The sequence below is a fragment of the Hippichthys cyanospilos genome, chromosome 2, assembly GCF_059441005.1.
Source record: "Hippichthys cyanospilos isolate Australia breed blue-spotted pipefish chromosome 2, RoL_Hcya_1.0, whole genome shotgun sequence".
NCBI lineage: Eukaryota > Metazoa > Chordata > Actinopteri > Syngnathiformes > Syngnathidae > Hippichthys > Hippichthys cyanospilos.
Window position 1 is genome coordinate 32,646,261 of NC_142370.1, and position 23,525 is coordinate 32,669,785.

General features: G+C 38.5%; 1 protein-coding gene across 2 annotated transcripts; it reads left to right on the forward strand.

Moving 5' to 3' along the window:
* On the forward strand, window positions 1-22,623 carry plekhn1 (pleckstrin homology domain containing N1). Of its 2 annotated transcripts, none has more exons than XM_088407868.1 (16): window positions 1-124; window positions 4,165-4,255; window positions 4,333-4,494; window positions 7,088-7,168; window positions 7,753-7,843; window positions 11,188-11,321; window positions 12,543-12,692; window positions 14,590-14,670; window positions 14,974-15,049; window positions 15,971-16,116; window positions 16,815-16,961; window positions 17,244-17,468; window positions 18,885-19,040; window positions 20,266-20,514; window positions 20,723-20,780; window positions 22,373-22,623. In XM_088407868.1, the coding sequence occupies exons 1-16, from the start codon at window positions 51-53 to the stop codon at window positions 22,555-22,557; spliced, it is 2,106 nt and encodes a 701-aa protein (XP_088263994.1). In that variant the 5' UTR covers window positions 1-50; the 3' UTR covers window positions 22,558-22,623. The 2 variants fall into 2 exon arrangements, with proteins under 2 accessions (XP_088263994.1, XP_088263995.1); XM_088407869.1 differs by having other exon boundaries at window positions 20,269-20,514.
* Window positions 22,624-23,525: the final 902 nt, after the last annotated feature.

Consider the following 23,525-nt stretch of genomic DNA (forward strand, 5'->3'; position numbering starts at 1 on the left):
GCGTGCGCAAGCTTCCTCGCCGGATTCGTTTTTTTTCGAAAAGTGGCATCATGGGGAGCAGCATTTCATGCGTACCCCAGCACAATTTTACCTTCTCGAGCAAAAGTTTCATCCGGAGGAACAGGTAAGTGTTGTCATTTTTGGTATAAAAATCTCAATTCCAAACACGATATTGTGTTTTTTTTTTTTCCTCCAGGTGAGTTTTAATTAGGGTGAGCACATATTCACGATTAAAAACTTGGCAATTTCGCTGAAAATAAAATAAGACTTAATTCAATATTTAGTCAATCTGGTGACGGGTGTTATTAGTTTAGCTAATGCTAAGTGCTATCTTGGATGACAGCCATAAACAAGGCAATGCGCTCACCATGAACCAATTTTTTTTGCTTGGTCCTGGTATTGTGCCAATGATTTCAAATTTGGATCCCATGTCCACGCAACTTGAGTTGAGATGCGGCTATTGTCGTTTTGGTTTGTCATAATCCAGTACCCTTTGCAATGTGCTCAAAGACTAGTCATTCCTGTTCGCTAATTTAATTAGTGCTGTCTTTCTATTGATGTTTGGAATGTCCTACTGTATTAATAGTCATTGAATGCTCCTTCTGTTTGAGCCAGTGTCTAATTTATCTATCGTTGATGTTAAGCACATTTTTCTCAAAAATTTGTTCAGAAAACTGGAATCAATTAACTTGCTCTCACATGAGCTAGGCAATGGTTTGATTTCCGATGATTCATCGACATTTTCTTTTTTTAATGGAAGCAGGAAGTAGTTCTGGTGTGACGTCAACGTGAAAGCATAAAGTGAAAGTAAAAAGTTTAATTTTTTACAAAAATAATGTATGAATTTCTATGACAACTGTGGGATTAGCATGGCCTAAGAAATCTGATTGCTGGATTTAAAAAAAAAAAAGGGACAACGGGACACAACCTACGTAAAACCGGGCCGGCGAAATCCATTGGGCCACATGGTCCAAAACCGGCGTCTGGTCTCCCTAGCTTAGATGGAAAGAATTCTTGGCATTTGTCAGGCATTAAAAAAGTAGGGGTTGTAAATTTTCAGGATCACGTAGTAACACGGGATAGATATCTATCGTGCGTCAAGTTCGGCAAGGATCCAGTTACCATTTGCTTCCTCCGCACTTCTCTGTGAGAGTGAAGACGATCTCCCAGCTGTCAGTGATTCGAGTGGCCCAACAACAAAATCAGGTCTTGACCCCCTTATAGTCTTTTTGACATGGGGCCATATACTTATGCCAAAATATCTGATCCCGATTTAGCAGAATCAGCTTGTCGAGATATTAACCCTGTAATGGATGGTTTATCTAGCTGGTTCTGTCCAATCCGGCTGGATTATATGTCTGGACATGCTCCATACTCAGTGTTGGATCATCACATCTGATTCTCATTAGCTCTCATTCTCAGAGTTTGCACTGTGTGATGATTCAGGTTTTGGTTTTCACCAACTTGCCCAGAAGCTTATAGTGTGGTTTGTATTCGTAAACAAGTTGACACACACACACTGAGTAGCTACTCAAGTTGGATCAATGGCTTGAGTATGCGCAGTAAATTCAGAATTCCTGTTCCGTGGTGGTTAAATGCCACAGCAGTGACTCGAGGAAGTTAGGTGTGTAAATTCACCGCCTGCTCAAGATTGTAACCACATTCCTTTGTTTTGTTTTTTTTTTATATCGCGCCCCCAGTTTGCAATCTGGGAGTATCATTATCATACTTTTTTCTTTGTGAAACAAACTACAGCGTAGTGGGAAAGCATCAGTGACCTTAAATGATTGACGTCGGTCACGGACTTCCTGATTGAACACAAATTGATTCCCGCCATGCAGACAAAGACCCACTTTGTTGCATATACACTCTTAACATGCACAGATAAGCAGAACAACTCCAAAGCGAGACTGCAGCAGCCATGTTGGAGCGCTTTATCGGACTAGTGAGTGCTCGTCCTCGGGAAGATGTGACACTAATGGTAACAGACGAGGGGCATGCAAAACAAAGGGGATCATTGAATGCTGATTTTCCTATCTAGTCTGGGAGTCAAATTGTTCTAATTAGTTAAATGTCTGGCAGTGATGAAAGGAGGACAAAAGGAGGAGGTTGTATATTATGCATTGCAAAGGTGGGTGGAGTAGTCAAAATAACTATAGGAAAGGTAGAGTTGCATTTGAATGATTTGACATAGGGCTGGGGAATAAATCATATTAATTGAATTAAAAATCAAAGATGAGAATATTTGCTAAATCGTGAAATCAGGATTCTGCAAAAAGTGGTATAATGCTCAATGAGTGGTTTACAATAGGTACTAATTACTTCATAGTGGCATTTAAAGGGCTTGACTACTTTAGTCGTTTAAGCAGTAAACGTTTATATTTTGTCTGGAATTAACTCTTTCAGCACCATTTTTAGACACGCCTTTAGTTTAACACTAGAAAACCATTAAAAAGACAAACATGACATGTAAATAAGTACCTGGCTTTGAATATCAGGATTCCAAAAAACTTAAAGTTAATTAATCAGCAATTATTTTAATCATCAAGTAATCGTTTAGAGCCATTGTTTCACTTAAAATTGTCCAAAAAAACAGATTTCAGCACCGTAGTAGTAATTACTCTCTAATATCTGTAGTTTTCCAGACTATCTTTTGTGTTTTATCAAAATAAGACATTTGCAAACATCTAAACATCTTTTTTTAGTTTCAGGCACTTTGATGTACTTGGTTATTTTTTTCTGTTTTAGAGTAAGCTGTAACCAGTAAAAAATGAGAGTTGTTGAAGGTTGATTTATATTGTTTTTTTTCCCTTTTGTTAAAAAGGATATAGGTTTAGGTATACTTATGCTATGTTTATAAATAATAGTCTTATTTTGAATCGGCGGGGGGGGACCTAAAGTTTTCTCTTTCCTAGAGGGGTTTGGCAAAATATAATTGAGAAGCACTGTTTATGAACATGAATCCTTCTTGTGTGACATTCCTTTGTTATTGTTCAATTATTTATTTTTTTCCACTAAATATTACAACATAAAAAGTAATCGGTTAATAAACAGTAGCCGCAGTTTGAAATCATTGCGTCTGTTTGGTCATGAGGAGATTTTACGTGCAGGTATGTGACTGCTTGGCTTTATTTGATTGGTCAGCTGGAGTCAAACGTCATGAGTGGTTGTTCTGATGAATGAGTCATGTGATAGTGCCAACGCCCTAGGCGGAAGTCTGTCTGACAAACCAAAACAAATAGATTACGCTAGAGCAATAATAATTCGCAAAGGGCTAAAGCTCAGTTTAACAGAGTAGGGTTCGGGTTTTTAAAACCAGTTTTACTGTAAACTTAACAGCTTGTGCAAAAAATAGTGATTCTTAACTTAGCGTATTTCCACGTTGTTAACTGAAATTGACGTCAACTGTGCTCAAGTCTCATTCAGTGACATTCACAACGTGAGCCGTGATTAGTTGTGACCTGAGCGTTTAGCACATGAGATTGTGATGAATTATAGACAAAATATTCAATTTTTATTGCTAAAAATTGTGCACTATCGCTTTAAACAACCAATAACGGATCATCCGTTGGTCTTGTGAAATTTATAAACTGAAACGTGATTGAGTCATCATTACCTTCATCACGGGATGTCGTTTTTAGTCCACGGCAAGAAAAATTGAGTTTTTAAAAGTATTAATTGTACGTGAAAAATAATAATAACTCGTTCAGTCCCAAATATGTAATTTTATTATTTTTTTTTTCTGTCTAGACGTTTAATCCAAAGTACTTTTTTTTTCAATTATTTTCAAGTGTTAGGCTGAAAGAGTGTCTAAAAATGGCGGGTCTGGTAATTATAGAGAAAATATTAATTGCTAAAAAATAGTGGATTTCCTTTAAATGCCAAAACGAAACAGTTAGTACCTATTGTAAATATTCCTTATAAACCACACATCCAACGTTTGCAAATTCTCGATTTTCAGATCGTTGCTTTTTGAAATGACACATTTTTCTATTTCTGTGAGGAAGATCACTTCCACTTTGAAATTTGGTTGCATATCCTGGGGACGGCAATGGATGACAGGGAACGCCTATAAACAGGAAATGTCCCCTAAAAGTGCACTAGGGAAGCAAATAATAAACACTGGAGACAAAACACCGACACGTTTCTCTCCTTCTTGAGCAGCAGTCGCCTGTTTCGCAAAAAGAACCCCCAAGAGGGCCAGGAGAAGTCCAACAGCATCATCAATATCCTCTGCACCGTCACTCCAAGGAAGGTAAAAACTCGAATCCTCTGAAAGTATCCTGCTGTGTGCAGCATTCAACTCGGGGCTAACCAGAGGTCTTGTTCTAGGAAATGTCACCTAAAGATCTGGAGACCCTCGCCAACATCAAATGGGATCCTCCTTTCCCGTATGACCCGGCCAACGGCTGGAAGAAGAGCAGCATCAATGTGAAAAACTACGGGCGGCTGATTCACAGCTCCAAAGTTCGTTTCCGCTTTCTGCACTGCCAGGTGAGTGGAACTGATAACTCAGTTTTTGAATGATCTTGTTATGAAACTTTGAGTATGATGAATGACGATGACTTATCAGTGATCCCGCGAGTATTGTTTTCAGCAGCGGCAGTTTTTTTTTTTTTTTTTTCCCCATCTAAGGCAAGGAATACTGCACTACTTCCTGTCATGTATAAATGATGCAATTATGTGAAATGATGTATGGAAAAGATACATTTTTATTTTCAATTGGATCCCCTTATTTTTGCTTGTGACTGAAGTGCTTGAAAACAGGGTCCGATGCTTTTTTCAAAATTGACATATTGTGGTATTAATTGAACCTATTGGTCGTAACTGTAACGGTGAGAGTAAACGTGTAAAAATCCTAATGGGAATTTTTATCATTTGCTTTATTTCAATGTGAAAAGTATATCCTGTTAAAACCGGTCAGAAAATATCTTTCATGCTCTGCTTTTTTTCGTTAAAATTTTACATTTTTATGAAAACGTGGGCTTTTGATTTTGTCACGAAATCTGATTGTCATTTTTAAAACCAGTCGTTTAGCAAAACTAAATCGATTAAAATCATAAGTATTAAGAGACTGATTTGTGTAAATCTCGAAACTGTCCTCCGTAGCGCAAAAAAGTACAAATAATATTGCTGACATTTAATTAGCCTTTCACATGGCTGACTGTTTGTGTATGTGCATAAGTGCCTTTGTCTTATTTTATGACGAGATATGTATTAATTGTGTTAGAAATTTGCTGTTGAAAGCTGTTGGCTCGCCACCCAATTGCGGTTCTCGCAAGACTTCTGTGGAAAAACGAGTATACGCCCAAGCTTTTATATTGGTTATTTCCCAACTCTGCATGCTTAGTGACCCATTGTTTGTTTTTATTTCAGTGGTCCCCAATATTTTTATCACCACGGACCAGTCAACGCGTGACAATTTTATCATGTCCCAAAATAATACATCGTTCTGCCCTAGCAGCAGCAGCAGCAGCGAGGATTTAGGAGTGGCGTCCCGTCACGCCTAAATGAATGTAGAAGAAACCCTGAATTATGCAGTTTAATTAGCTGCCTTATAAAAATGTAAATGATGTCCCTAGCCTCCGATGACACATCCATACCAACGAGGAAAGTGTCAAAACCGACAAAAGCAGGTGGCAGCCTTTCAGGAAGTTACCGCGAGAACATTAAAATACAGAATGCCGGTGATGCAACTGACATGGTGGTTAGCTGTGAATAATCCAATCGCTTCGCCAGCCTGTGTTTGGACATGCTTTGAACAGTGGTAATTGTGAAACATCTCTGGGAGAAAAACCTCAGGGTACACAGAGAGAGTTCTTTTGATCCCACATCCTGATAGAGGACAGTTTGTGCAAAGTCGAATTTGTCAGGACTGTGACACAGCAACTCTTCCCAGAACAACAACAAAGAAAAAAAGTTAAAAGATGGGAAAAAATGGACTCGATAAAAAGCACTGGGAGGATATGTTTCTTTAACCGTTAGCCACTCAAAGAAGTCTTGAAAGAGGCACAAGGAAACCATCAGTACATAAAGTACAGGCCAAAAGTTTAGACACATCTTCTCATTCATTGAAAAAAAAAAAAATGATGGCTACTCTTTGTTCTTTAATTAGTGGTTAGCTTTTGCCTTAAGGTGAATTATGACAGTAGTCCATCATATGAGTTTTAACAGTGAATAATTTGGATGTCTGGTTGTCCAATCGGGCTATGGGCTGTGTAATAACCTGACAAGTGATGGATTCAACCCAATTGATAAAGCCAGAAATTTTATTAACAATAATAAGGCATATGTTTGAAGACCGTTTAACACAGAGGTGTCAAACATGTTTCACCCGTGGGCCAAAGTGTACTTTTTTTTACGTCGAAGGGCCGTTATGACTGAACTTAAATCAATTTTAAATATGATTGTCACGCATTTACCTAGTTTATAAATCAGAGGCCAGTTAAAACTGTTCAAAAGGGTGATTAGTCATAGAAAATGCTTGTTGCGTCCTAAAAAAACGTTTTAAAGTTAAAGACAACTTGAAAATTTGGTATTTTAGTCAGAATATTAAAGTCATAATTAGCATTCCGCGGGCCACATAAAATGATGTGGCGGGCCGGGTTTGGCCCCTGGGCCTTGAGTTTGACACCGGTGGTTTAACACAAAGGAATATATACATACAGCATATGTTTAACGTAGGAAAAAAGAAAGCACATTGAATGAAAAGGTGTGTCCAAACCTTTGGTCTGTACTGTATTATCATCATCACGTGAGACTAAAAAAAAATCCCTTTTTTTCTGAGAAGCCAAAATATGCACAGCCCTAATATTTCCTTGAAACCACGGATGAATCAGCTACTGACGCAACTGGCTGGGAATTTGAAAATCAGATGATCTTAATTTACTACATGACGTTGCAATGATTCTTCTCAAATAAACTCAGAATTTGCTAGCGAGGGAATCTCATGACACATCACAAAAGTGTATATCATTGAAAGAATAATAATGGCTCTCGAAATGGCTCTGCAGGTGCTTTAGGATTTCCACCACAAATTACAGCACGAAATCCAACTCGTCTGCTAAATTCCTCTCGTTCTCTGCAGGATATACACGATTGCTACCTGGATCTCTTCCAGACACACCTTCACTTTGTGTCAAATAACACTCCAGGACTGACATACCAGGTGAGTTCTCCCATTCAACTTCTGGTACGTTTTTATTCCTCCCTTCAAATCCACGCTTAAAACATGACATCAGCATTTATACGAGGTTTCGAGTTCCCCGGCATCAGAAGCCGGCGTTATGCCGTCATCGGCTTCGGACATACGTATCCCGTCAACCGGCTATGTGTTGGTAAACACAGAGTAGGATTATGTTTCCTCACCTGTCTACTGGAGCATGAGCTGTCATTAATCATCTGAGCGTTTGGCGCGCTGAAGGCAACGTGTTCTTCTAGTCATAATCTACATGACAGCATTTACAACTTGGATAAACTCGGTTTCAAGTCTGGAAACTGTTTCCTTAGAACACGGTAATAAGATGTGAACGATTAGCCTGACAAGTAGATGCGTATTCTCTTTTATTAACGAAGCTGTACATCATAAGTATTTTAGTGGTTCAAGTTGATGACTCAACTGGACAAAAACAATCTTGCTATTGACCGGAAAATGATCCAGCGTTTAGTCTCACTGAATCATCTGGGATTCTGAACAGAATAAAATGCACGGAAAATGAAATATGCATAATGCTTTTGCTGTTTTGTGTGCAGGGGACGCTCCCACTCAAAGAACTCACCATCTGCAACCTGCAACAGAACTGCAACCACAGCCAACCGATAGAATACGCCTTTCAGATAAATGGTGAGCGCTATATAATATTTGGTTGTCATGTGTTTACTACAGCATTATTGTGCTTGTTTTTTTTTATATTCTACATTAAATGCAAAGTGTTATACAAATAATACTAGATTAAGGTATTTGTATTCTCTAAATTTATGCTGAAATCGTGTTATCCAATAGGATAGGTACGCAGGATTTTTGGCCACCTAATATGGAAAAAAAATGCATTTTTAGTTTTCTGACGAAAGTCAATAAAAAACAAACAAACAAAAACGGTTATTGTGGCGCGCAAACATCAGTAAAACGTCTGTCTAGTAAAGTCTCCAGCATTTGCTAGCTACAATACCTGTAAATGTATGTGGTGCATTCAAACACAGCCAAACATTTCAAAACTCAGTGAGAAACACATTGCACAAAAATTAGTGCACAATAAAAGTTGTCCTGTTTAAACTGGCATTAAAACACTGAACAACAATCATACTAAGAGCCATGTATGCACATGGTATGCAGTTTTATTTCATTTTCACCAGTTTCATCATTTTTGTGACCAAATGTTTCTCATTTTCAGTTTCGGGCCCAAAAATAATTTTCGGTAAATCCCTGGTTCGGATGTGACTGAGTCCGATGAAAATAGAGTTTAAAAAAAAAAAATGGTAGTTACAATGGTAGCAACGCCTGCACCGTAGTTTTCAAGCTGCAGCATTTCCCTTGTTTTCACATTCTGGTAATTCAAAGGTGCTGTGACCCTTATCACCTCCTCTAACTAGAGGAGCCCCCTTTAACTTTGGTCATGAGGCCAAAGCTGCCTCAGAGGTCTCACTTGGTAGACAACAGGTGCACTTCACAGAGGCCAGCTGTCACAAAGAAAAGCCCAGCTTCCGCTCTCAAACCCGTCACGTGTTCTAATCTACCTCGCATCCTGCAAAGGAATGCCACATCACTTTTAAATCGTCCATCCACAAAATTATGCGGAAGTTATACGGATGGGACGAGGTCTCGTACGAGATCTGCAAGTGCCAAGCCTGTTGCAAAAGTTTATCGTAATGTCTGGAGTGAATTAGCCGCGAGCTAGCAGCGCTAGAGCGCAGTTGGATTACGTTTCAAAGGCAGTTTAATATACATAATTTGCTTGCGTTGATGCTGACAGCATGACAGTTGCGTTCGTAGTGATCACTTCTGAACAAACATGGCTGAATCGAATATGTTCTGTGGTTGAATGGATTGAATATTATCTATGGTGAAAATGTCTAAAATCTCAGTTTAAATTTATGTAGAACAAAATTGTTGATCGTTAAAATTAAAAAATTCTAATACTAAAATGTAAATGTGTTATTTGGTCATCTGTGTTTATATATAAATAAATAAATAAATACATAGCTGTGGCTCCCTGGTCGAAACACAGGAAGCTTGGAATTCTTTCAAATCACATGTGTGCTGACACTTTAGTTTTGCCGCTGAAGAAAACGATAATAAAATATTGGCAGATAAGACAGACAGTTTGTCTCCATATACTTTTACATTTGAATGCTAGATTATGTTTACATTTGCACGCTATCTCATTATTTTCTTGGTCTGCTCAAAAAAAGGAAATTTATTTGTCGGCATTACTTACAGTTATTAAAATCTTGGAAAAAAAATCATCCCATCTCGTGTCCTGTCCCATACATAGTTTATATAGTTGTCGTACAATAATGGTATATGAAAAATGTCAGTCACATACAGCATAACATCAACATTCTCTCAATACCCTCACGTTATGCAATCTATGCGTGTTTGTATGCTCGACTGTTTCGCCGCATACTTAATGTCTAACATAAATAATTCAATTCCATGATGGTTAATGAATCAAACAGTTAATCAATGACTTCTTTGTGAACGATTTCTACCAGACAATGATGAGCTCGCACAAGACCACTCCACTGAAAAAAGCAATTATTTTTTTTTTACTAGATAATGAGCATATATAGATCATTAAACTAAGAACCGCTATCACGACATCGACACGTTTTCATTCGTCTCGATTTTTCCCTAGCATTCCTGCAACAAGCTTGTTATTTTAAGGTTTTATATTTCACTCGGTGCTCCGTTGCCCTCACTGGCCCGGAAACTTTATTTACTTCATGGGCGGCATCGGCAACAGCGCACATGTGGAGGAAGTCTGACGAAAGCCTGAGTCAAGCGAACGCTCCGATGTAGCCATAAGTGTGAGACGTTTCCTTTGCTAGACACGCAAATCAGTGTCAACTGAAGCGGGTAAAGCGTATGACGAAGCAAAAGAGAGAAAACTTCTGGGAAATGTTAACAGTGCCGTGAATGTTATGTAACAAGAGTACATTGGCTTTAACAGCAGTTCTTTGTGAAGTATCCTGATTTTGTTTCGGTCCTAAAACCAGCCTTTTTCTTTTTTTACGCACCAGTTAGCGATACACCGATTTAAGAGGGGGGAGCTGACATAACATGATGTCGCTAAATGTTACACACTGTCCCTTTGACTTTATTCAGATTTCTTTCATTATGTTTAACAAAAGTTCAAGTAGAGTCTTAAAATCCATTCCATGCAATATCTCTCTCCGCTTCTTCAATGTTAAATGAAAAGGTATACAAGTAAATTGCTCCTTATAGTTTTCTATAGTAAATCCAGTTCTCCAAAATGTTTTGAATAATTTCGGTCAGAATCGCTTATGAATTTAACATAAATTTTAAGCAAATAGTATTTACAGTAGTTTCTATTCAATATTTATTCTATTATTTCTATTTATTTAATATGCACCAAACGGAACAGCGCTCTTAGTTTTGTTTGTTGTTTACCAGCTATACAACGACAATAAAGATATTCTATTCTATTCTAAATTTAATACAGTTTTAAACTATCAGCCATTATATTTTTCAAAAAGCCAACGCTAATAGTCAAAATGGCGAATATTGACGAAGATAATCGACCCAGCTGCTTGACGCCAGCGATCATGTTTGAACACATTAAGTAAAATCACAAAATCGAGTGAGCTCGTGACAAAATTACGATCGAGAATTCTGCGTTTACAAAGAAAATAATGCTCCATTTTGATATTGTATTAAGAGATCCATCTCCAGCAAAATTCCCCCCCCCAAAAAGCTTCGCGCCTCTTTATCTCTGGTATGTTTGCGCCTGATGAAGGGAAAGTTTTTCTCATTCCTTAAGAGCTCTAAGTGTGTGGGAGGACGAGCCCACTATGATTTGAAAATCTTGTGGGGAACCTCAGGAAAACTTGACATCTGCTCTTCCACATATGTTAACAGTTATTGCATTGTAGACTCAACAAGGGGAGCCGAGCGGGAATTCCTTGAGAGAGTGGAATGCTATCTCAATTCCTTTTTGTTCCTCACAGGTGTCAGCCTCAACCCCATCATCGTCTATTGTGCCAACCAAGAAGAAATGGACCGTTGGTTTGGTCTTCTTAAAGAAAACATTGAAGCCAACGGCGGCAGTGCGATTGCACCCGAAAACTATACCAGAGTCAAAGTAAGTTCTCACAAACAGCCAGTAATGTGTATCGGGATCATAAAAGATGATGAGTGCCTTTTAAGACTTGTGCAGCATTTTGATGATTTATTTTTTTCCACGTCATTCTTGCAGTATTTTATCCAAGGTATGGCACACTCCTGCTAGTGTGATAACTAATTGGTTGTACCATGTTAGACTTTGACATGTTTTCACCATCTGGGTGAAATTTCAGCTCCCTAGTATCTCCTTTCAATGGTTCCCTTTTGATGTGAAATGGCTTTAGTGTAAGGACCAAAAGATTGGACAAATTACCGCATAAGGGTTAATGTCTGGCACGATATGCTCTATCGTTGTCATTGTTATATCGCACCAGGATTTTAACTGTGGAACGTGAGGGGAAAAATAAAAATAAATCTTTTTGGAACAAAATTAGATTGACAGAACTACAGTCTGCCATACTGTCCATTTGTGAGTTTGGCAGAGAGCTTTGCAATGCTTGGCCATATTCACAGATTTGTTGCTATCATCAGCTGTAGCCGCAGCCACAGCTGGGTGCTTCGCATTGATGTAGTTGGCTAAACTTGTTCTGCTTCTGTTCTAAGCAAGCTCCTCCTACAAACAATCACTCTAACTTTATCGAAGGTTCGTAAGTTAAATTATCCTTCATTGAACCCGCAACTCTCATATGCTCTTGCATTTTTACGTACTCCTTAACCGACAACAGAAGCCTATATGTTATACGAAACATGACAGCCAATCAGTGTCAGGATGTGATTGATCTTTGTCAGCCCCATGCATAAAAACAGATCTAATCAATATAGTGATTCTACAATTAGTGAAGCAGCTATAGAAAATGGATGGAAAAATAGTTTAACATTTAAAAAAAAGTAACATTAACTATGGCTATGACTGTGTATAATAAATTAGTTGCAATCAATCTGTTAATTTGATGCCTCTTAAAAGTATTTCTTACTGTAAGGAGCTGATTTTTGTTTTAACTTGCCTCTTGGGAGGGGGAGATCTTTCTCCAAGCAGTAGAAACAGGATGCACGTGAGTGTGTAGTGTGAGTCAAGTAGGTCATGCTGGACTCTCCCTCAGGGTTGGATTGCAGGGAGCGGCCTTGACCACATCACAACCGTTTATCTAACACTCAGAAGAACGTCATGTTTTCAGGTGTGCGATTGGCCAATGAAAAACTAGATGAAAACTAACCACAATTTTGGGGGGGTCTTTTGCAGCAAAACCTGGAGAAGACTCCCGCAAGCAGAGATGAGCTCAGGAACTCCATCAACCAAGATCCCATTTATGAATGGGAGGGATTGCACCGGGACAGCCTGGGCCCCATTACCTACGTCACCAAAGTTCGATTGCAGCACCTGCCCTGTCAGGTACATCCAAAGCACGAGCTGATTTTCTTTTACTGCTTTCTGGGGAAACACAAAAGGAGCAACATCGGATGTGTTCAGGCTCAGAGAATTTTTGGCAGGATCTGAAGAAAGTAGGAAATGAGTCACCGGGTGTTCAAATTGTGAAACGTGGATTACTTCCACCACGCAGTGTAAAGAGTGAGTGCAGAGGGTGAGGTTTTGTGGCCTCTCCTTCAAATTAGGGCTGGGCAAAAAAATCTCATCTGGATTTTCTTCAATCGTTCTAGAAAATAATGATTTTAATGAATTTATTCGAAGAGATAAACCCAACAAACATATATTTAAATGTTTGATTTAAGAAAAACAATTCCTGTGGAAAATATTCAGACAACAATAATGCTCATTTAAAATCAGTTTTAACAAATGGAATATTCATCGCTTATCTAAAAATGAGCTATTCATGGTTTGTGCAAAAGGTGCAAAGGAATAGTCGTTTTATGGTGCCAGTTTTAGCAGTAAAAAGTTAATAATTTGTCTAGAATTAATTTGACATTTATTTTTCATGTACGATTGATACTTTTAAAAACACATCTTTTACTCTGTCAACTGAAAATGACATTACCCCTGCTCCAATCATGGCTCACCTGTTAGTCATGTGACATTTATAAGCTGAACCGTGATTGGTCATTACTTGAGCCTTCAGTATGTGATGTCATTTTTAGCAAACAGCAGGTAATATTTTTTTTGAGTATTTAAGTGAAAAATAATTTAATTATCAAATTAACTCATTCAGTCGCAAATAGGTGTTTTTTTTTTTTTTTTTTTTTTTTAAGAGGTCAGACATTCAATCCCATGCATGTTTTTGAATATTTTCAAGTGTCTAAACATGTCTGGTACTAAAAGAGTTAATGATTGACAAAATATTAACTATCTACTGCAAAAAAAAAAAAGACTAAATAAGTGGACTGTCCCAAAATCGCAATATGACGATCCAGCTAATTTAGAAATCTTTTCATATTATTACCAATAATAATAAGTATTGTAAATTATTTACTATTTTTCCCCCAGAAAAAAAACATTGCTTCAGGCCTTTAAGATAAATCTACAAAAAATGGTGTACAAAATTTGAAAATTATCCACAAATAAAATCAATGATTCTCAAAACTGCTCTGTAAAAAAAAAAAAAAAAAAAAAAAATCGAGCCCTGTACAATATCAGATAGAAGCAGTGGGGGAAAAAAGGTTAATCATTCCGCAACGTGCCGCTATTGTTGAGATGTGTTCGCTGTGGGAACTTTGGGCTGTCCCACTGAATTGCGTGAAATGTTGGGTGTGGGAAGCGACTACACTCACCTCACAGCTGGAATGTCAGCTGTCTCTGGAAACACGCCCAATGTGAGCATTAGGAAATACAACCACTGCTTTTCAGATCGTCAAATGCCCCAAATTGAAGAGAAATAATAGCCGGCCTTCGATGCAGCGTATTAGAAGATCCAAGTGGTATTTTTAAAAGAATATAATCAGGCCTCAAGGTGACCTCTGTGCCTTTCCCCGTTCAGTCTTATCTGTCCGCAAGACCTTATCAGCTTTTATTAGCTTTAAAGGAAAATAATTTGATGCTGTTATGCCCCGTGCAATTTCAAAGCCGCAAGAAAAATGTTTATATGCTGTAGGTCAAGAACACGGAGTCCACAAAACATTTGGACTCCTCGCTGTATTAAATGTTTAGTCTGCTGTTCAAAATATTGAGATAAAGGGATGGAAAGGGCAGCAAACGAGGGACAAATTAAATCCTGCAACTTGATTACCTCAAAGGTTTACCTCAAACTTGCAGGAATTCGTAAACCTTTTTTAACTGTTTAATTGGGTGAAATCAGGATTGATTGTCAACTGTTTTTTTTTTTTTTTTTTGCTAACAGCAACAAAGCGACAGACTACTGGTGATGTACACGTCAACGTTGATCATTTTATCAGAAGAGGAACACGGCCTCTTCTATAAGGTATTTATGAGTGATAAATACTGAGATTTCTATACACAGGGATGTCATTTAAACCCTTTTGCAGTATTTTGATGATTTTCGGGTCATTTTCTTCCTGATAGTGTGATAACAAAGTGGTCGAACCATGTTGTCACCATCTGGGTGAAATTTCAGCTCCCTGCTGTTTTCTTTCCTTTTGATGTGAAATGGCTTTGATAGAAAGATTTAAGTACTGAAAAAAAGACCGCACAAGGGCTAAACGCCTGAACATCTCCTGATCCGTGTCAACGCTTTGTTAAAATGTTTTATGCTGACTTTTGTTAGGGGAAGCTTCCGCTCAACATGATCACAGTGACCACACCCTGCCAAGACATCAAGCCCAACACCTTTATGATTGAAGGTAAAAACACGTCTGTAGCTCAAAGGAAAACATCCAACGCTTCAAATACATTAACACATTAAATTTCCTTTACAATTATATTCATTCTGTTTAGGATAATAAACAGTAATTCGCTCTTATTGAAAGAGATGGGAATCTTTGCCTGTATTACAATTCAAATCGGTTCGATGTTTTTTTTTTTTTTTTTTTTTTTTTTTTTGGGTACTCGACGATTCGATTCAGAACCGATGTTTATATATTATATCGAAGTAGTTTTACCCCCAGAAATTCTTCTCGATCTATTTCAGCTTTTGTATTTAATAACGATTAATGCATCAATGGCCCATTTTCCTGAGTTTGAAATGTCCGACTGCATTTTAATGCACCGCATAGTTAGCGGCTAGCGCTAACGCTTTTGACTTGTGCCATATCAGACTTTGACAGGGTAAATGACTAGCAGTTTCTTAGCGTCTTTAATCGGTGATGAAATATGATTTTATTAATGTCTGTGTATTGATGTTGGTCAAAATGCGATGAGATGCGATAAAAACAGATTCGCGAGGAGGTTGTAAAGCTAACTGCTAGCAACTATTGCAAACTCCCATTGCTTTGAGGTCCATGTATTAGTATTGGAATTTTGTTTCTTCTGATTTTAATATTTTAGTCAAAACTGTGTTTTACATATACACAACCAAAAAAAATAAGCTCCCCATTCACGACACATTTTTCTACATAATGGTTATATCATAATACAATGCCATGCATATTTTACACTAAGCAGACTTTTGCAGGAATGTGCTAACGTCACAAAGTGCAGCCCTCCATGAATGAATTGCTTTTATCCCCGCTGAAAGAGAATCTGAGCATGGCGCATTCCACTGAACGACTGAATCGAATGACACGCTTTGTGTGTCCCCCTTTCTTTTTTTTTTTTCTTGCTAGGGAAGCTCATCAACCCCATAGTGGTGTCCTGTCTAGATAGGACCGAGTTCTGCGACTGGATCCAACATTTTAAAGCTGCTGACGTGCCCGTTCTCAGCCCACCGCCCCCGGTCTATGACATCATCTACACGCCAACGCACAGGGAGGTAAGACCTGCCCTTCTTCTTCTTCTTCTTTTTTTTTTTTACCTCAGGCCCAAACAATCAGTGTTCACAGCTGTTGATGAGCAAAGCGGGCGATGTATCTTAGCTATACTTGATTTGTGAGTCTCCCGGTTGAGAAAATGAGAGATACTAACAATCGTTACTTAGAAGGACATGAATCTTCTTTTGTAGGAACACGTCCTTACATTTGACAGTCTTTAATTTTGTATACAGTACTGACTTTATATAGCACATAACACTCCTTTATAGGTATGTTTATGGGTCATACACATTTTTATGGTCGCCTCAGCAGGCATCTTCCTCCTGTGCTTGCATGTTTTGTAGGGTACTCCGGCCTCCACTCACATTTTAAAAGCATGTACCTATGTGTGCTTCCAAGAAGACTAAATTGTTCATGAGTGCAAATGTGAATGGTTGTGTTAAAAAATTGTTTAAAAAAATAAATAAATAAATATATTATATATATATATATATATATATATATATATATACACACACACACACACCTGGGATTGAAAAATCACTCAAAAAAAATTATATATATATATAATATAATGTGTGTGTGTGTGTGTGTATATACTGTATGTATATATGTATAATTTATAATAAAATGTCTTAAGGATTGAATGGGTTAATTGCTAATGGCTATTGACGTTAATGGAAACTTGTGTGCCATGTAGGCACCGCAGTTTGACCGATGGAGTGGAAACAGTCAATGCTACCCCGAGTCCCACAAATTCAGTCAAAGTGGACGTGGATCCCACAGCCGTCAGTTCCCCGTTCATGAAGACAACCCGCTCTCACCGGGATACTCGGAACCTCTTTGTGTAAGTTTCGAGGGCATAAATTGTGAACGATAAGGAGAACTCTGGTTTGTCTTACTGGAACACAGCAGCAACTTTTTTCCTCCCCGTCCAAGTTAATGACTAAGCGAGGTAAAGAGTTGTGTCCTTTCAGAAAACTTTCAGGTGGTACTCCTGGAGGTTTGACGGGAATTAAAAAAAAATACAGAGATCTCTGCGTCGCTTTCCATGTCCCAAATGGTTTGACATCGCACGCTCCATTTGAGGATCGCATCGCTGAAAATTGCCCTGCGTTTTTGTCCACAGTACAGCCGTCCCTCCTCGAGCGACACCGCCCGCCTGGGAAGCAGGACCAGCAGCTTCTCCTCCCACACCAAGCCCGAGCGTGACTCGCGGCCTTTGCCTCTGCGTTACTCGTCCCCCCAGCGCAGCTCCTACCTCCAGCCTGTAGAGGGCTCTGCAGCCATGCCACAGCTGTACAGCACCCCATACTCTGGTCCCCATCGCCTCGAAAAAGGCGTGCTTGTCAAGGTAATACGTCTGCCTGCCATCTAAACTTAATAGAATATTCCCGCAAAACGCAAAATGTGGATCAAGGTCGTGAGGGTGGATTAGTGATGCTAGTGCTAACAGATAAATGAGTAGAAAATGTTTAGCCTTCAGGCCTATGAAGCGAACCGAGCAAGAAAACATTAACCTGATACTTTGGATTTTAGACTGTCGTCATCCTTTCAAAATGTATTTTATAGTTAATACAGAGTGAAATTGTGATATAAATTACTGAGTGTCATAGATTTTATAATTTTTTTTTTTTTTTTTTTTTTTACTATTTCCTTTATGTGTCTTAGTACTAGACCTGGGCGATATGGCCAAAAAAATAAAATAAATAAATAATCAATTTTAATCAAAGACTCAAACCTAACAAATATTTATTTCAAGTTTTCATTCATTGAAAAAAATGTGTGGAAATATTCTGACAAAAATAATGAATACTGATTTAAAATCGGTTTTATCGTAAACAACTATTTGCTTGTGCATAACTTAATAAAAGAGAGTCCATTTGTTATGTCATTTTTGCTGTAAAAAGTCAATATTTTGTCTTAATTTATTTGATAAACTAATTTGTTTTTCATGTACAATTAATACCTTTAAAAACACATTTTCTATGCGCTGTCGAATAAAAATGATATCTGTGATCAAGGCCTGGATAACAACCAATCATGGATCACCTGTTGGTCATGTGACATTCATACGCTTCGTTGCGATCGTATTGTATCACCTGAGCCTTCAGCACGATCCCAAAAACGTAATTTGACATTTTTGAGAGTCCAGACATTCAATCCCAGGTACTTATTTATATTTTCTCAAAACACTCCCAAGTATTTAAAAATGGCTGGTAATAAAAGGGTTAATTATAAATAAAGTATGAACTTTTCACTCCTAAAAATGGCTGACTACACAACAAAGTAGTTAGGACCAACTGGTAATGGTTTTCATTCTGCCACTTTTTTGCAAAATCTCAATTTCACAATTTAGCTGACTTTCACATCCTATTGGCCACGACAAGCATGTGCCAAAGAGATTGAGCACTATGAATTCTGCCTAGCAACAAGGTGTCACTCGGACGATTTTGTTGCCGCGTATTAAATTGCTATTATGAATGATGTCTGTGCTATTTATGTAAAGCAGTTGAAGGAGAATTTAGGACATCACAGCATCAACAAGAGTACCTCAACAAATATTTGTACTGTATATAATTTATACTGTACAATTAATAAACCTAAAAACGGATTGATCCTTGATTACTGTGTCTGAAAGTCACTTTTAAACCACAATAGGAGATGATTCCGTTACAAGATAAGAAATTTGTGGAAAGGCTCAAACATGTTATCATACATTTCATAGCTGTGTTTGAAGAAAACTAACAGCGGGGTCTGTTCTGATCAGTCAAACAGCTGGAACACATCTCAGACGTGTGTGGGCTACCCCATGAATACCCCGCAGAGACACTCTGACATGTGCGCACCTCGACCGCCCTTGTCCCCGCTCTACGACGTGCCCTGTAGCCCCGAAATCTCCGCCTTGGAAGAAGTGGGGCCAGTGGTAAGTGGGTCATACTGATCGCATTGATTCCCTTTACACTAACAGTTTTTTTTGTTGTTTTTTTTTGTAGTGTATTTTTGTGACTCATTGACTTAATTTGAGGAGCGATTTTAATTCATTCGATTACTAATTCATTAATTACTTCATTCACCTGCCATTTTTATGAATTGCTTTAGTACTTATCTAAAGTAACTGATTACTTAAGCACTTGAAAAATTACTTGTGTTTTCAGTACTTAAAGTGATAGACTATTTTTGTACCTAATACATTACCGTAATTCCCCAAATACAGGACGCATGTGTGTATAGGGAGCACCCTCAATTTTGGGGTCAAGTTTTGGTATTTTCTACATATAAGACGAACCAACACTTTGGCAACAATATAAAAACTATGGCAAAACAGTAGAAATCTCCTCTTCCTAAACTTTTGATATTTCCTTGTCTTCATACCCGTAACTTATATATTTGTTGCGTGTTACCTGTGTTTCAGATGTCCAACAGTGTCAGTGAATGCATCGCCATTGTAATGCTGAATGTGCTTGAAGCAGTTTTTTCCTTTTCCTCGCGATACATCTCGAGTTCAATTTCCCATAAATACCCAAAGTTGCGCAGCATCCTGTTCCACATGCGTATATGCCAAAAGACCACAATTAATAAACGAGTCGAATGGAATGCCTTCCCGTGTTCTCTAACAGGTGCGCAGAACTTGCCACTCTTACTGTAATTGACTCAGCTGGAGACATCATAACCTTTACATGAATATCTCGGTTTTAGTAATATTCCCGTTTGCGAACAAAGGTTTACTCGGACGGAGGTTCAGTCCGCGCGCTTCTTTTATCGAAAATAAGGCTATAACAACCTCAGCTAACACGAGCTGCCATTAGCTGCAACTGGCACTGGCTGCGAAAAGCCAACTGGCGTCCGCCCTCTAGCGCATCCCATTACATTATTGTAAGTAGGAATACGGCCGATATAAGAATGCGCATCCGTGCGTCAAAACTTGCCTTAAGTTACCATTTATAGGAAGCATCCATACTTTTGGTCTTCATTGTTGGGGCAAAAATGGCATCTTACATTTGAGGAATTATGGTAATGATCTAATTCTTCGTCATTCCTCAGCCCCCCTTTAGCCAAATTAAAGAGTATGAATGTCTGGACTCTGTTAAAAAACAAAACAAAACAAAAAAACATGATGATAGAATTCTCATCATCTCCCTCTCCATCAGCAGGAGAGCTGGCAGGAGCCCACTCATCTATACCAGCAGCACCAGCAAAGCTCTTGGCTTCCACCCCCTTCCTTTAAACTGTGCAGCCCGCCGATGAGCAGACACAACCGGAAAAGCCCGATCCGGACCGACTCGCATGGACGCGCCCCGGGCCCGGAGACGGCGATCCCCGGGAGTCAAGTGGAGCGACGGGCCGAGGCCGTGTCCAGGCTCAGGCTTCTGACCGCGCCCTCCAAAAAACAAGAGCAGGTGAGAAAGGCTGTGCCGCTCATCTCCCAGGCCGCTTGGCTTTCCGGAACGCCGTGCGACAACATGCCGGTGTGGATCGCTGAGTGATAGATGCGCGTATCGATTTCCCCCGGAGGTGTTGTATTAGAGGTCGCCGCAAATAAAAGGGAATTTTTGCCATAGTTGACAAAGGGAAGTGACATTCTTGTGTTTTTGCATTTGTTGACAGACACACATCCGCTCCGCCTGTGGCATCAACGCAACTCAGATGTATGACTACTCACAAGGTAAGAATTGATGGAATGCCGAAACGCTCCTTTGTTTCAAGGCCTCGAGTGCTGATTGAATAATTATAATAATATCATGTTGCTTCTGTTTTTGTGGGGATCCATCAATCTGCGCTTAACCATTGTGCACACACATTGCCAACTATGCACATTACACTTTTTCCTAATTTTATAAATGCTTTTAAAGGCGTAATCATTTATTTATGATATTGTTTTTCTTTCAACTACTCAAATTGTTCCGTGGTATCAGTTCTATCCGTACACATGTAGGTTTCATTTATTAACACCCACAAAAAAACGAAAAACTGTATGGTCTGTCTTGTAGCTTGTGAAGTGATGACGCTTTTCGTCAAAGCCATTAACTGGTCTCTACCGCCACCTACCGTCTTGAGGTGAAACACAAGTCAACAAAGAATTTTCTGTTTGCTGACAATTTGACCGCTGCTCAACAGAATGTTGCAAAAATCGCAGGAAAATCAGTCATGAATCCCACTAATAAAATGCATCTCAAAAATTGTAATTAGAATGGTTTTAGATGGTCCAAAATTTAGACAATGATTATTTTTGTATACACAATCTCACAAGACCAACTGCAGTCACATAGAAATGTCATAATTGTTGCATTTTGAAATTTTACATGTTTTAACCATCTGCTGGAAATTTCAGCTCCCAAGTGTTTTTTCCTGATTCTTTTATGCCTCAAGCGTTAAATGAGTTGTTTTGTATTTAACAACATAAGAGCCCAGACCTGAACCCTATGTGTCCCACATGCTGGCACCTGTATTAAAAAAAAAAAAAAAAAAAACGCACACACATCACATTTACCCACTTAAAATGAGGCAACCGATAACAAGCAATATGGTTACATAAACTTAACTGCTTGGTATTGAGTAAATATTAATTAACTCTTAATAATTGTCAATTTAATAGCAATTGCTTTGAATAGATTTAATTAAATGTCAATTATTTTGAATATGTGTAATTAGATACATTTTATTGGCACTACACAATTTAGTATTTATCTCTTTTCATATTACTCAATTTTTTGTTTGGGTGCAATTCCCTTTTGCTTCCTATTCAAAGATATGAATTTTAAAGGCATAAAATCAAGTATTACTTAAGACCTAATTGTTAGCTCTTTCAGGGCAATGGACGATAATTCTCGTTACTTAAAATAGTAATACAAATAATAAATGTTTTTTTTTATGGCGGGTAGCTGACACCCTTGCCTAGTGCTTATCTAATATTAAGCCAATCGAACACTACATTTATTTGACCTCACAGTCATAAGTTCGATTTGGCCCACGATTAAGATCTGTCGTGCGTGTGACCGGGTGTGTGTGGCATCCAGACATTTTCGGACCAATTCCAACTCTATAGTAAGACAAAAAAGGAAAAGACGTTTTCCTGCTTTTGTCTTTGGTTGACACATCGCAAATGAGCACATACTCCAAAACAAGCGGCCGCATGTACAGTATCGATGGCGCAACGCAATGACGCGCGTTTGTCAAAACGCTTGCCAATCACGCCGCTAGATGTCAGATTTGCGTCTCGTCCCGAACGCTTTCTCAAATCCTTTCTCCCTCTGACAGATCTTCATTCATACCTGAAACCCACAGAACCAGATGACCAGGAAATAGACTATGACAACATTTGGGAATACGATCGCCACGCTGGAATGATTCAGCCGACGTCTGGAATTCCGGCGCACTGGACGGGATTAAACGGCGGGGCCGGGGGCCTTGGTGCCATGGCGACCGAGCAGAGATGGTCATAAAGCAAAACAATGGGCCGACGCTCGTCCGGGCGTGTGCAAACAACCAACGGATCTCTATCGGAGGTGGGGGGGGGGGGGGGGGGGCAACTAGTACCGACTGTCTTGTCCACTAAACGTACAGTATGATAAGAAACATTAGGATGGAGCGGTGGTGGGGCATGTTAAAAACAAACAAAATTAAAAACACATTGACAGCAATGTATCATAATTTGTTTGGAAAGTATTTTGTTCACTTGTGCGAAACTCGTTAACCACTGATATTTTTGCTTATTAAAAAAAACAAAAAAAAAACATTCCATTGTAGCTTCTCAATGAATCTACTGTATATATTTTGCAAATAATGTATAGTCTATTTTATTATGCTTTGTAAATTGAAGCTTCATTTGGCTGTCATGGGTTTGTTTTATTATGGGATCATTATGATGCACGTGTGGTGTTTTTGTTGTTGTTGTTTGATGTGTTTATTTATATTTTTCAAAAAATAAACTGGTAAAATGACAAATATTTGGACTATATCTGGTTTTCTCATTTTATTAAATCTGCCTTTGCTCACTGGACACCTGCACAATTTATATAATGCAAGTGCACGCTACTGTATCCCAATCATAGTGCTGTATATTTAAGAAGGAATGCATGGAATAAAAGTAAAACACCGTCTTTTTTTTTTTTTAGTTCTGCATCGTCATCTACGGAGTGACATGGTGAAAGGACAACAGGAGGTGCTTTACAAGATGTGCATTTAATAGTTGGGATCCACACGCAAAAATGTTGAGCATATGAATTGAACTACTGCACTGTTTTTTTTTAAACAATAACACTCAGTTTTGTGATCATATGCTGCCCTCTAGTGCTTAAAAAGTGCAATAACGACGGGATAATCTAGTTTCCCAGTCATGTTATTTATATTAAAAGAAACAAAAGTCACCAAAACAATACAATTTATGTAGAAAAGAAAAAACACAAAAAAA

What these genes read in the sequence shown, in the direction of transcription:
- plekhn1 (XM_088407868.1), top strand. Translation starts at nt 51, where the DNA reads ATGGGGAGCAGCATTTCATGCGTACCCCAGCACAATTTTACCTTCTCG. An exon ending in AAAACTATACCAGAGTCAAA is followed by an intron (nt 11,322 to 12,542) that starts GTAAGTTCTCAC and finishes GGTCTTTTGCAG; the next exon opens with CAAAACCTGGAGAAGACTCC. An exon ending in GATGTATGACTACTCACAAG is followed by an intron (nt 20,781 to 22,372) that starts GTAAGAATTGAT and finishes TCCCTCTGACAG; the next exon opens with ATCTTCATTCATACCTGAAA.